The following is a 15,935-nucleotide window of genomic DNA, read 5'->3' on the forward strand; positions in this document are numbered from 1 at the left end:
CCATTGCAATATATAGCTTTAGAAAATAATTTTGTAAATGCAAATCTAAAGAAACAAAAATATATTTTTCCAATTTGGATTAGATTTAAATTAAAAAAATAATAATTCAAATGTTGAATAAATACTCCTGTTTTCACTTATTCGAGTTTTATTTTAATCGAATAAAAGTTAATATGCTGGAAGTTTTGCTTTACTTCTTTAATTTCTTCAATCACCACAGCTTATGGTGAATGTGTTCCATTGATTTCAACGTGTGAGAGATAGTTTTGTGCGGTTCAGAAGTGGTGATTTTGACACGGAGGATAAAGATCGTTCAGGAAAGCCAAAAAAAGTTTGAAGACCAAAGAATTGGAGTCATTACTTCATGAAGATTGTAGCAAAACTCAACAAGAGCTTGCAAAATCATTGGGAGCTACTGAAGCAACAAATTTAAAACTCAAAATTTATCCAAATGCATGGAAATTGGGTACCACACGAATTGAAAAAACAACAACAAATTGTTTGGGGGTTTTCCCATTTTACAAAATGTCTACTATCATTGCAAAAAAAATATTTTAATCTGTTTTTTACAACTAGCATTACCCGGTGCACTTCGCTACTTAACACATCCGTGTACAATTTGACACCATTCGGTGTCAATAGTGTATCAACCCCGTATGTGTACAAATTGTAAACGAACGGTGTCAATTTGACAACGAAAAAATTACACCATTCCGTAGCCGTTTGACACCATTCGTTGTCGATTTGACAACGTTCGTGTACGATTTTATAACAGACCGTTGACAATTTGTCACCGTTTGTGTACGATTTGACAATAAAAATTATCGACTTGATACCGTTTGTGTACGATTTGACACCTGACAATTTTTCCTTTCTATTTTTTTGGTAATTAATATAAATAACAATTTCTTTATTTTTTACATTTTTTTAATACAATACATATAAAACATAAATATAAAATAAATATAAAAACTATAAATTTCCATTTGGAGTTGTATGTCGTCACTGGATTTGGTGGTCTTCTCTGCCTGGATCTCCACTGACTTCACTGCCTGGATCTTCATCTGCATCAACGCAAATTCGCAATCAAACACAATTACACTTTCTTTTATATTTTGGTTCTTAAACCATTTATTTGCATCACTATTACCCTTTATTATTTATTAAAATATTTTAATTTTTTTAATGTAAATAAAATTAAAACACACTTATGAAAAGCAACTTACGTTGAAATGCGTCGCAAATAATTTAACAACATTGCGTTGTCGATTCGTACCCGTTTGTTTACAAATTGTAAACGTACGGTGTCGAAAATAAGTGACACCGTATGGTGTCAAAATGACACCAACCGTTGTCGATTTTGAAACGTCGTTTTTCCCTCAGTGTACCCCTACCCTAGTAAAATTAAAAAAAATATGAATGGAAATACGAAAATAACACATACAAAATTTGAGAATCTCTCAATTACAGTTCACTTGATATTCGAAAATATCTAACTAATTTTGTATGGGAGATACCACTCCACTACTCTGATCCCACCCATTTTTAAACCTTTTATGTAATTATCAAGCTTTCCTTTATAAGGCCGAACATGCATAGCTAAACTTCGAACAGGGATCAGGAATAAATTCGTTTTTAGCTAACCTCCTTAGAATGGTAATAAATTGATTGATACAGAGTTTAAATTCTTTTAGAATTATAGTTTTCCAGATATTCAAAATAAAATATTTACTTTGCGCCACAACCACTAATGCAATCCCGACCATTTTCAGCCAATCTATGTGGTAAGAGAGCTATGCGGACAAAGTTTGAAGAACCTTGCAATTATTACTTTGTATGGGAGGTGACTCACATCCTTTTCCGACATCTCCCTTTTTGGGTGTGCCACGCCACAATCCAGAACAATTTCAGCGAAACTATGAAAATTTATTTAGACTAAGTTTGAAGAATCTTGCAATTATATTTCACAAAATATTTAGAAATAACTATTTACTTTGTATGGGAGGCGACTAAACATTTTTACCGACCCGTCCCATTTTTCATTAAACTTCATGCAGTGATAAAACGTTGAAAATCGTCACAATTATAAAATAACTATTTACTTATCTACAATTATATATTTATCCCCATATGCATAAACAGTTTTTTAAATTTGTTTTATAAACCTTTGATAAATTTAAAAATTGTTTATGCATATGGGAATTAGAAAATAAAAAAAGCACCTTCAAAATATATTTATTAAAGCGAATTTAAATTACTAAAGTCTTCTTCTTTGTTTTCTATAACAACTCTCACTTACAACAGAGCGAAATCAATACTGTTTAATTGTCTCTCCTATTTATTTACAACAACAAGAAATTGAACAAACACGCATTGCTTTGTTTACTTTTTAGCTTAAGGTTCACATGTACACGTTTTTGCATATGTGTTAATAACATCTTTAAACGCTTATAACTCCTAAAAAACTGAACCGATTTCAATAAAACATATATTATCCACTTCTTCTGTGAATAAATCCCTTTAAAATGGTATATTTCTTGCCCAAATTAAATGTATAATGTGATAGTAAAAGGGGTCTAAAGAAATCGACTTGCCTATTAATATTATGATGATGATGATGATATGTAAAGCTACGTGTACACGGTTGTCAGAAAAATGCTCCGAAAATGGTTAACACAGCCATGAGAACTTATGTTATCAGAGGCCTACGAATAAAAAACATATCTCTGCTGATACAAGAACGACATTTAAATAAATATTAAAAACTTAATGATATTTTTTTATTTATAAAATCCATGTAAATGTTTAGAGTAGTAATCATTTTTAATTTATTTTTATTTTTTTTTTGCCCAGCACAACGGAAAAATTTCTGCGACGATTTCCAAAAGACTTTATATGGGGCGTGGGTTCGTCATCGTATCAAATTGAAGGTGGCTGGAATGCCGATGATAAAGGTGAATCTATTTGGGATTTTATGACACACAATCAACCCGCAAAGATAGCCGATCAATCAAATGGCGATATAACATCTGATAGCTATCATCATGTAAGTTAAACAAAAATATAAAGTAAATTAAATATCATATCATAATCGAGACACTCACTCACTTGAATTAATTAAGTTTGTGTTGCTTACTTTGTTGAAAAATTGTTAAATTAATAGTGTATAAAGTAAAGGTGAGTAAGATTTTTTTTTTTTAATTTGCAAATTTAATGATACCGATTTAGTATTTTATTATGACAATTTTTATAGATTTAGTATTTAAATGATATTAATACGGATTTGCAAAAAATACAAAAAAAAAAACAGGTAACAGGTGTTTCGGTTTAGATAAAATTTATACGTAAAATATTGAAAAAAAAACAACTGTCAATAATTAATGTAATTATAAATTACACCCCTTGGTTAAACAGGAAGGGATTGTTTTTATTAAGCGTTTACAGCAATTAATTTGAATTTTAAAATCTTTAAGAAAGTCTGTCTAAACATATTAATATTTAAATGTCTAAAGTCAATGTTGTTGTCAATTTTTTCTTAACAAATTAATTAATAACTACGTAGGGTGTAAAATCCCAAATATTGTGTTTAACAAACGTTTAAATTTGTTAACTTTTCTGATTAATTGCATCATATTTATGTAGATTTTTAAATTACCAAAATGTATTTTTTTACAATTTATTTAATTTGTTTAGCTGTATCCTAACAAACAAATACAGTCGTTGTTAATATAATGGAAACATTTCCAAATATTCAAAATCCCAAAAAATCTTAAAATTTTTAATTTTTTAGTATTTCATTAATATATACTTTTATTTACTTATGCATATTAAAAAATATGAAAATTATTAAATTCTGAAAATAGAAAACAAACTAAAAAGTATTCATTATAATGGTACAGTAGACGCTCGAAAATTATAACTCTCGGAAATTCGAATTCTTGGGAAATTAGAACCATCGTTTTTACATACATAGCATGCTCTGAAATTAGAACCACCAGTTCTAATTACAGATCTTTTTTATACCCTTCACCATGAGTGGCAAGGGTATATATTAATTTGACATTCCATTTGTAATTTCTAAATTTTTCATTTGCGACCCCACAAAGTATATACATATTTTCTGACGGCATCGATAAAGCCATGTCCGTCTTTATGTTGAAATCAACTTTCCGTAGCCCCCAAATAACTTAAATACATGAATATATCTGCTATAGACCCGGTTCGGCCGATCGAGAAAATCGCCCCACAAATGGCTGAGATATAAGGAAATGGCTCAAAATTGGGAAAAATATTTTTTAACCCGATTTTTTTTACCAAAAAAAAATTTTGTTCAATAAATTTTTCACTAATATATTTAAAAAATAAAAAATTTAGAATTTTTTTTTTTAAATTTTCATAAATTTTTTTTTAAGTTTTGTTTGCTTGTTTTGTATTTTAAAGTATAATTTGCTGAAGGGTATACACAATTCGGCTCAGCTGAACATAGCTCTCTTACTTCTTATACCCTTCACCTTCGTGGGAAGGGTATATATATTCTGGATCCTTATAGATAGCGGAGTCGATTAAGCCATGTCCGTCTGTCTGTCTGTCTGTTGAAATCAAGATATCTCCGGGATCCAAATCTTCAATAATTCTGTCAGACATGCTTTCGAGAATTTTGCTATTTAAAATCAGCAAAATCGGTCCACAAATGGCTGAGATATGAGGAAAAAACCAAAACAACCTCGATTTTTGACCTATTTTTGACTAAGACATTAATATAGACAATATGGATATCTTATGATAGATATTTCAAAGACATTTGCAACGACGTATATAAGATCATAGTAAGTTGGACCTACAATGGGTCAAAATCGGAAAAAAAAAATTTTAACCCGATTTTTTTTTCACAAAAAAAAATTGAAAAAACCAAAAAAAAATTTTAAAATTTAAAAAAAAAAAATTTTAATTTAAAAGAAAAAAATTTAAAAAATTTTAATTAACAATCGAAAAAAAGTTTTTTCCAAAAAATTAAAAAACTGCAAAAAAAATTAAATTTTGTTTGCTGAAGGGTATATAAAATTCGGCTCAGCTGAACATAGCTCTCTTACTTGTTTTTTTTTTATAAATTTATTCAAAGTTAGCTATGAAATTTTCCCATCTTTCGGAGCTAAAATAACTGTTTTTTATATGAGGTCAAGAACGAATCAAGCCAATTTCGGATACTATATTCTAAGGTGAAGCGCATCTCCGAGAGAGAGTTCTACATCGATCGACGGGTCAAGGTCTGGACTATAAGGCGGTTTAGGCAAAGCTTCCCAAACAATTGATTATAAATAGTTTTTAACAGGTGTGCTTCAGCGGCACATTAAAGAAGTAAAACAAAACTTCCCGCATTTGGCACAAAATTCGAAATTTTCGAAGCAAATAAAAAAAAACGTTGTTGTCTACACTATAATGTTCAATAACTAAGTTAGAATAAATTACAGATATCTACCCTACAAAGTGACATATATGTAGTTCAAAAGATACGACATCCATTGTAAACTCCGCATTTACATATTTAAAAAACAATTCTTTAAACTGTGGTGAATTTGAAAGAATTGTTATGTTTAGTAAAAAAAAACCTTTGGAAATTAGAGCTATCCCACGAATAAAATAGTTCTAATTTACGAGAGTCTACTGTATTGACAAAACACTGGAAACTTAGGTTTCATTTTAACAAAAATTGTCTGGGCCTTTTACTGACTCAATATAAGTATTGTTGGATATCCTTTTTATTACAGCTTCACAGCGACGATACATTGAACCATTTAAAGCGTCTTCTTTGAATTATTTAGCCAATTTGAGCTTAATTCACTAAAATCGCAATTCGGGATATAATAAATGTCAGCCATTCATTGAATAAATTTATTTCTAATTCTTTGGGTTTATTCAAAGACTCTTATTTAAATAGAATTCATTGAATTAATTTATAACAGAATTCATACAACCATTGAATGATTCAATTTTAGTTAATACAAATTGAAATAAACTAATTTGTCTTAATACAATCTGTTTTTAAGCATTTATATAAGAAATTAATTCTTAAATGAGTTTTTAGTATATACTAGGGATTTAAGCCTATGAATTAATTCGTAATGAATTCTTTAAGTGAATGGTTAAGAGATAATATTTAATTTGATTTTGAACATTGAATTAAGAATTAATTCATTCCAAACATATATTTTCCTCAGCATAACATCGTTAAAATAAATCTGTATTCGATTGATGATTCCTAGCTACCTATCTGGTTACTTGATCAGCTACATAACTAGTTATTTTAACATGTACGGGTGATAATTGACCTCAAACAGTCAGCTAAAATGACATATCATAGACAATCCAATAAGCGATTGATTATTAACAAACTTCCTCCGACAACTCTCCAATAGATTGCTTCTGTTGGGTAAAATAACAACTTTCTGCAGTACAAAATAAACATTTAAAGTGACTACACTTTAGGTTGCTTAGAGACAATAAAGTGACTATTGAATTCACGCTATGTTACATGGGATATTAGTAGACTTAAGCAAAAATAAAAATAAACTGTATGAGAATTATATCAACACAATTTGTATAAACCCAAAATGTTTAAAGTGACAAAACTCCAGATTAGTTAGAGATAATTGTCTTCGCACTAGATTACCTGGGACGTATAAAGTAATAATTGTCTTCTCTCAGCACTAAAAAGAGCACGTACGTATCAAATGACCCAAACTATATAAATTAGAGTCAGCCAAGTGATATTAGATCACTGACAATTCTGTCTATAAGGGATACATTGACTAGCTTAACTGCTGGGTTGTCACTAGGGTGATCGGCCCAGTTTATAATAACCGGTTTTTTGGTTAAGTGGGTTTCGGTTTTTTTTGAAACCGGGTTTTTTTTCTCGAATAGCCGGTTTTTTTAAAAGTGTGTTTTTATGAATTTTAGTGTATTAAAAACTTAAAAAATTATTTAAAATCGGAAAAACTTTTTTAAAACAAATACTCCAAGTATTTTCGAAGACAAACGATCTGAAAAGCATAAAAATGTACTCAATGCTTTGTTAACTATATGTACTACAAGTACACTGAGAAATATCATTTTCAAAGTCAAGCTTTATAAAAACAAAAGAAAAAATTTTTTGGCCAATTTGTGTTTCTAAAAACCTAACGTATTTGTTGACATTTGTAATTAAATAAAATTCATAAAATATCAACCACTCACTTTTAGAAAAAATTCAGTTTTAATTTCAGCATGGATCAAATTTGATCCGAAGACCTTGAGAAGGTTAAAATAAATAATCAAAATTAGAATTAAAAAGTTTTTAAGCATTTTAAAAAGGATAATTTTTTGTTATATGATCTAATTTTTGTTGTTATGTTTTTCCAACTGTTTTTGATTTAATAACTATTATTTTAAGAAATAAATCTTTGTTTCTTCTAATATCTATGCGTTTCAATAAAATTGCAATTTTGCGAAGAAACCGAAAACCGGTTTCTAAAAAATGTCGAAGAATCGATCACCCTAGTTGTCACTAACTGCATGTACATTGTGTGAGAAGTTTCAAAATTAGTTAAATTTATTTTTCTTCGGATTTAGCAAGTAATTAACGAACTTAAACTTAAAGCTGTTAACACATGTCTGTCTGTTTTAATATAAAAAATAATCAATCATAAATACACCTCCCAGTTGGAAATTTCATGATCTTGATGATCTTTGCTCTCTTTCTGTGTGACTATCTCAATCGATTGGTTAAATGTAAACACTACAAATTCTGCATTTAATTTTGTCCTCCTGTTATTATTTCAAATATAAAAGAAAATCAAGGAATGTCATCCAATTTTCTTTATAATTTTACATGATATTTCCAACTGGATATGATAACAAATTTCTATAATTTTTCTATTTAAAGTTGACATTTGGATAATCGTATATATTGTTGACGTAAACGAATGCTATTAAAAGATTTGTTTTCAATTCTATTCAATACTTGTTGACAGTTGCTTGTAACTTTGTTTACGGCGATTATTATTATTAGTAAGTAGGTATAGTTCAATATTTTATGTAGAATGTTGATTAATATATTTCATACATACTTGTATTTTTTTTTATAAAACTTGATCTTAAGAGGAACAATTTTCTATTTGCATTTATCTAACAAAGACTTTACAACAAATATTTAAATAATAATGTAATAATAATGACCTCAATTAACAAGTTCACATATTTCAAATATCTATTTTATACGTAATTTTAAAAATTCATAAAGCTTGTTGAACACAATGTGAGCATGTAAATTTTGTATAAATTTTAGTAAAAATTTAAATTCAACATTCACACATGCTAATAATCATTCTTGTCTAGTACTTATTTAGTTACTAGCCGATCGTTTTTGTGTTGCTAGTTCCAATTTAACTAAACTGGGAGGTGTGTCCATAATAATTGCAAATTATAATAATAGTGCTACGCTGTTAGTGACCGCTAATATTAGTGGAAAGTTATCTTGTCATTTTGTTTTACAAAAATGTTTGACATCTGCAACGATTTTTGTTATAATTTCAGTGGCGCAGGGATGTGCAAATGTTGCGCGAATTACATGTTAAAGTTTATCGTTTCTCGATATCATGGCCCCGCATACTGCCGACCGGTCACATGAATCACGTTAGCACGGCTGGCATTAAGTACTACAGCAATCTTATAGATGAACTGTTGCACTACAACATTACGCCCATGGTGACAATGTATCATTGGGAGCTACCGCAGCGTTTGCAAGAATTGGGCGGTTGGACTAATGCTGAAATTATACCACTTTTTAAGGACTATGCTCGCTTGTTGCTGGAAATGTTTGGGGATCGTGTGAAAATTTGGACCACCATTAATGAGCCTTGGCATGTGTGTGAGCATGGCTATGGCGTAGATTATATGGCACCAGCCTATAATTATCCGGGTATACCGGCTTATTTATGTGGCCATAATATACTCAAGGCCCATGCCGAAGTTGTGCACATGTATCGTGATGAGTACAAGAAATCTCAAAAGGGTCGTATAGGCATAACTGTGGATGTTTCGTGGCCCGAACCCAAAACAGATTCCAGCGAAGACCGTGAAGCTTCTGAAAGAGCCATGCAATTTTATGTAAGTCTGAATTAAACCTTAATGAATTGAATTAAAATAAAATTAAAATTATATTTATTTAGGTGGGTTGGTTTGCTCATCCTATATTTTCTCACCATGGCAACTATCCGGCTATTATGATCGATCGCATACACAATCTCAGCAAGGAACAGGGCTTTACACAATCTCGTTTGCCCGAATTTACCAAAGAAGAAATTCAACGTATTAGAGGCACTTCCGATTTCTTTGGCATCAACAGCTACACCACGAATTTGGTGACCAAAAACGATCACAACAATTCAGCAGAATTTCCGGTGCCTTCGTTCAATCATGATATGGGTGTGGTGGAAACTCAAGACCCCAAATGGACTGGCTCAGGATCTGTATGGCTGAAGGTAAATTCTATATTTAATTTTTTTAATATTTCAGTTATGTAATGTTTAGGAGCACGAGAGATACTATTTATCCCTCTAACCCGCAAGAGTGCCTCAAGGTATACTTTACAAAACATCAATTATCTCAAAAAGTAATTATAATATTTTTAAATTTAACAGTGACTTTAGATACAGTTTTGTTAACATTTCTCTCAAAGGTGGAAATGCATTCTGACTTTTAGTTTTTGTTCTGTCAGCTGAAGTAGATCATAAAATCTGACTATGGAATGATATCTCTGGCATATACTCAAACAAGTGCTATTTACGATTTTAACAAGAAGTGTTAGCGTTTAACGATTTTAAATTAATATTTAAATTTTATTTTGCTATATTTGGGAGTACGAGGTTTGCTACTTATGTTTTGAGATTTACTACAACTCTCTAGTAGATACATCAAATCTGACTTTAGGATGATATGTCTGGAGGGTTATTTTCGAATTTTACGAGAAGTTGTAAGATTTATTCTGGGTTCAAAATTGAAACTCCAATATTGTCTAACTCCGAATTCAGGTCTACCGAATCTCGGAATGTTACTGCTTCTTGGTTTTCCGAATTGAATTTCGTGAATGTTGGTTAGAAACGTTGATGCATAAATTGATATGAAGTGACATATTCGAACGTATAACTTTTCAGACACCTGGAGTAGTGACTTTTTTAGGTTCTTTGGCGTGGATTTACTCACTACAACAGTGTCTCGATGAACTCGCTCCATTACTTTTCATCGTGCTTCAGTGGTTATTAACATTCAATTGTGGTCATCCTTCGTTTAGGCACGAATTTCGTGAAGTTTCTATTATCATCATGGCACTGCAAGCTCTCAAATAAGCGAGTTGATTCTTTATTTACACTACAGCCTGGATTGCTAGACTTGGGAATTTGTCTGGAATGTGAAAGATTTTGAGGCAGACAATTTTATTTGGATCACATTGGGGATATTTTAAAATAAAGGCGTTTTCAATGCAACACGGTTTTGAATTTAACAGGTATTGCATAAAGTGGCCGTGTGTTGTCATGATGGAATATTATGGTTTCATAATAAAACTCCTCAAATGAGTTTTATTTTCTGACGGGAAAAATAAAACTCCTCAAAAGACTTTTATTTTATGATGGAAAAAATAAAACTCCTTAAATAAGTTTTTTTTCTGACGGAAAAAATAAAACTCCTTAAATAAGTTTTTTTTCTGACGGAAAAAATAAAACTCCTTAAATAAGCTTTTTTTCTGACGGGAAAAATAAAACTCCTCAAAAGCTTTTTTTCTGACGGAACAAATAAAACTCAAATTAATTTTATTTTTCTGACGGAAAAAATAAAACTCCTCAAATGAGTTTTTTTTTTGAGACGGCTATTTAAAACTCTTTTATTTTTAGATTGAAAAATAACTGTCTACTGTGGAGTTGAGATCATTCTATTGGTATATAAGAGTATAGGTCTCAGTTGACTCTAACACAGAGAGTTTTTGATTTCAAATTTTCTGGATAACCGTTATTTACGGTCCCTGATGTAGATTCGAAAACTCTGCCGGGGCTTGAAAATAACTAATACAAATATTCCACGGTACCAAACTACATAAGTACATTTTTGTTAATCGCAGAGATGAAAATAACATTTAAATGTTATCGGGAACAAAATTTGTATTGTGGCAAGTCCAAAGACAATTTTTTATATTTTTAATTAATTATTTTGTTAATTAAATTAACTAATAGCAATAACTTTTTGTAGCAAATTTGTTAGGTCTCCACGTCTAGCCCCATTTTCAATACCAAAGATTTCTGATCAATAGAGAATATTTGGGGAAAATTTCATCCCTCTAGGCCTTATCGTACTTTCAACAGACAGACGTACGGATGGACACAGCTAGATCGACTTCGAATTTTATGAGGACCCAGAATATATACAATTTTGTGGGTCTAGACCAATATTGCCATGTTAATAAAACTGTATTTCCGATTATTTTGATAAGTGTAATTGTTGTAGTCATTTCGGTAAAGCTCGTCAAGCTGAAAGTGTAACCAACCTTGTTTTATACAATAAAACCATTTTCAATAACAACACATTTATTTTTCCTAGAATAATGCTGTTTCAATAAAATCTACTCGAAATCCTTGCAGTATTTCCAGTTTCAAAACTGTAACAGAAAAACTCTAAACAAATGTGTATAAATATTTTGAATAATATAATTATTTATGATTTGCATAAGTATGTGATAATTAATGCAAATGCTAATTTGTTTATTACTCGCATTTTGAAATTGGCACCTGTTTTCTTTTATTTTTTTTTATAAAACATTTGTTCAATATGCAATTATTGAACTAAACCAAACCTCCTTAAGTTATTAATATTTAACAAATAATTTATAGCAAAAATATAGAAAAAATAATGGTGATAATTCAATAATAAGTGAATATAGTATATAAATGTTTGTTAATGAAAGTGGTTGGCATTTTATATAAACAACATTTTTATATAGTGTGACCACGGCCCAGCCAGATGATGGAATTTGTGTGGGTGATAGAGACGAGATACGAGCGAATTGATAAACAAAAACCTGTCTCTTAATTTATTTCCTTTTGTTCAAATTACAAGTGCTACTTACAATATGTAGTACTTCAAATTCTTTAATTAATACAGGTAGATAGAGACAGACAGACAGCCAAACAGTCAGATAGAGAGTGATATAAATGATGTTAACTCAAGGAAAAACTTTAAATATTTAATGCTTTTACTTTATTTATTGTCCAGTCACTGCTTAGTCTTTATAAAAAGTTGTTTCTGCTGTGAGGGGAGACTTCTTTTTGAACCTTTCCAATTACAAAGTGTTAAATAATTTGGTTGTTTCACTTCCGTTTAGCCAACATATTTATTATGTCAGTTGTTTGAAAAGGTTTTTTGAAAACTGTTTCAAATAGAAATCAAAAGTAGACAGAAAAGGGGGGAGGGGGTAAACACATACAAATATTCTTGTAATTTTTGGTTTTAATGTTTGAAATTACAGGTTGTGCCCAAGGGAATGTACAATTTATTGATGTGGATTAAACGAGAATACAACAACCCCAATGTAATTGTTACTGAAAATGGTGTTAGCGACCGGGGAGGCTTGGAGGACTATGCTCGCGTTGATTACTACAACATGTATTTGAGTGCTGTCTTAGATGCCATGGAAGATGGTGCCAATATCGAGGGTTACATAGCCTGGAGTCTGATGGACAGTTATGAGTGGAAAGCTGGCTTTACGTAAGTAGAAATTATCACATCTTCGAATTAATTAAAAAGCTTTTTAAAATTTATATTTTGCAGAGAAAAATTCGGCATGTATCATGTGGACTTTAGTGATCCTCAACGCAAACGTACCCCCAAAATATCAGCACGAGTATATGGCCACATCTGCAAAACCCATACCATTGACTGGAACTATCGTCCTTCATTGGACAGTGAACAGATCCATGCAATGTCCCGCTTATCAGACTTGGAACATAACTCAGGAATCTATAGTTATGCAACTAATCAACTCTTAGCCTGTACTTCTTTGTTAATCTCTATAATTTTAGCTAAATTTATTATTATTTAATTATAAGTTTGTATTACCCAACTTGCCTAACAACTATCAGCTGAAATCTTTTTTTGGTTGAGAATACAATGAGGCAATCACATTATCTCACCGCCTGCCTCATTGTCTTATTGTGTTGTCTTGTCTTGTCTACTCTAGTATAAGTCCAATAATGTTAAAAGTCTTAGTTTTTTATCTTGTTTTGTGTTATTATTTTAATATTATTTGTCTGTATTATATAAATAATAAAAAATACATAAAATGTTAATATACTAAAATTAACAATAATAATAATAATGATAAATAAATAAATTATTTGTTATAAAAAAATAAATGCTTTGCATTTGTATTTCTTTAATATTAATCAAAAGATTTCAAAAGATTTTGTGCTATTCAAAAGAATAAAAAAATAATAAAACATGATTTCAACAACAACTTTTCACACATGAATAGAAAAAAAACATAGATACGAGTAAAAATACACGCATTTGTGAATACTTGATTTCACCAACCAAATCATCATAGCTAGACTCTCATAGGAGACCTATTCATAATTATTGTAATTTTCAACAAATCGATTGCATTAACATCAGTGGTAGGCACTCACAGCCACCAGCAGCCGAATTTGATCGGTTATTTACTTGTAAACTACACGAATGTGAACGAAGTTCATAAAAATTAACAAAAAATAAAAAACACAAAACAATAGCTGGTAAGATTACAATGGGGAACGAAAGTGTTTTTATAATCCACGTTTAATGTTCTCTTTTTGCCGAATACTGATTTACATACACGTTGAATTATCTATTTGTTTTGGCAGAATTATTATGCAAATATTGCAGAATATACATTAGACATTTTAAAAGGCATTTCAACCGAGTTATCTTTAAAATAGAGAACGCCGAAAATATACTAATAGGGCTTTTCCTAGCTCTTTCCTTTTTTGATCGAAATTTTCAATTTAGCCAAAGTGTTTACAAACAAGTAAATAAGCTATATTCGGCTGTGCCGAATCTTATACATGTACCCTTCGCCAAATTATACTTCAAAATAAAAATTTTAAATATGTTTAGGTAAACAAAATAAATTTTTTTTACAAAATGGGAAAAAAAATTTTCGATTGTTTTTTTTTTTAAATTTTTTAAATCTTAAATTTTTTTTTTTAAATTTAAAAAAAAAATTTGTTTTTCATTTTTTTAATGTTTAGCGAAAAAAAAACTTTTGGTGAAAAAAATATGGTCTTATATACGTCGTTGCAAAGGTCTTTGAAATATCTATCATTAGATATGTCAAAAATCGAGGTTGTCCTGCAATTTTTGGACCGATTTTCTCGATTTTAAATAGCAACCGAGCAGGAAGAATTCCTCAGATATTGATTTATGAATGTATGTAAGTTATTTGGGGGCTTCGGAAAGTTGATTTCAACAGACAGACAGACGGACATTCTGGTCATTATTCGTCCAATGCTCGGTTCAAACGAATCAGTTGCGTTCAGTACAGTTCCATTTGATGGTCTGACCAGATTTCAGAATATTATAATAGATAGGACCCTTTGGTACCACCAACTACAGAACTATTTTCTTTTATAGCGTTCAAACATCATTACGGACATTTGGTGAACAATCTGTGTGCTTCACCGGCACTTTTTCTTAAAATTGAAGATGTAAATCAAAACATCCCTCATAAAAGATGATTATGATAACGTGTACACGTACACTAGGGATGCCAATCCTTTTCTACAACTTGACCAAAAAATTTATTTTTTAAATAAACATATTTTCTCACATTTATATCATTATATTTTTATTATTATAAAATATTCGGACCAAATTTCGTATTTTTAGTTCCATTAGTTTCGGTCATATCATGTTATTAACAGCGGATGTTCGCTGAGGTGGGTCAACGTATTTCCACATATATATGTTTTACCATATATGTCCATATATGTTTTACCGATTTTTCCAAACATTTTTCAGAAACTAGAAACATTAATAATAAATAAGAGGTCCTTTTATTTTGGCTCTATCGCACTTAAAATTCAGTTGATGAAAAAAATTCAAGTATTTGTCTTAAATTGGTGGCCACCACTGTAAGCCGAAAACTATAAAAAACTTTTCACTGTTTTTTGGTGAAAAAATAGAGTTCTAACTTGTTTTCTATGTATTTTCGTCAGTTTTTAATCCCCGGGATTCCCGACTAAAAATCCCGGGAATCGGGTAGTGAAAAATTGGCAAAATTCCCGGGAAGTTTGTACCGGGAATTCCCGGGATAAAAACCCTAGATATATACCAAAGAGAATGTGGCAGCTATGAGTGAGAGGTGCGATTACTTCTAGGTGCATCTAAACTGGTGCCCCGATAGTGTATACGCACGCAGAGAAAAAATATAGTTGGGCATGGTTACTGTAACCATTTATATAGTGTTACAAGTTTTTTAACTATATTATAGTCACAGTAACCATTTACATGATTGTGGTAACCATAATATGGTTAACTTACGATTCACATGATTGTCTCAACCATATATATGGTTACAGTAAACATATATATGTTTGTGACAACCATTTATATGATGAAGGACTTATCATATTATGGTGCTCTCGGCTTAAGGCTTATCATCATCTGAGAACAACATATTATGATAAAATTATTCATCATAAATATGGTTACCACAAACATATATATGTTTACTGTAACCATATATATATGGTTGAGACAATCATGTGAATCGTAAGTTAACCATATTATGGTTACCACAATCATGTAAATGGTTACTGTGACTATAATATAGTTAAAAAACTTGTAACACTATATAAATGGTTACAGTAACCATGCCC

General features: G+C 30.4%; 1 protein-coding gene across 1 annotated transcript in view; it reads left to right on the plus strand.

Moving 5' to 3' along the window:
• Positions 1–13,433, plus strand: part of LOC135954540 (myrosinase 1) — a 28,644-nt gene extending 15,211 nt beyond the window's left edge. The window contains exons 2-6 of the mRNA XM_065504729.1: positions 2,854–3,046; positions 8,569–9,141; positions 9,204–9,515; positions 12,548–12,786; positions 12,850–13,433. Coding sequence (XP_065360801.1) covers positions 2,854–3,046; positions 8,569–9,141; positions 9,204–9,515; positions 12,548–12,786; positions 12,850–13,120 — 1,588 coding nt within the window. The 3' untranslated portion in view covers positions 13,121–13,433. The remainder of the gene's footprint in view (positions 1–2,853; positions 3,047–8,568; positions 9,142–9,203; positions 9,516–12,547; positions 12,787–12,849) is intronic.
• Positions 13,434–15,935: the final 2,502 nt, after the last annotated feature.

This window comes from Calliphora vicina, chromosome 3, assembly GCF_958450345.1.
Source record: "Calliphora vicina chromosome 3, idCalVici1.1, whole genome shotgun sequence".
NCBI classification, from domain to species: Eukaryota; Metazoa; Arthropoda; class Insecta; order Diptera; family Calliphoridae; genus Calliphora; species Calliphora vicina.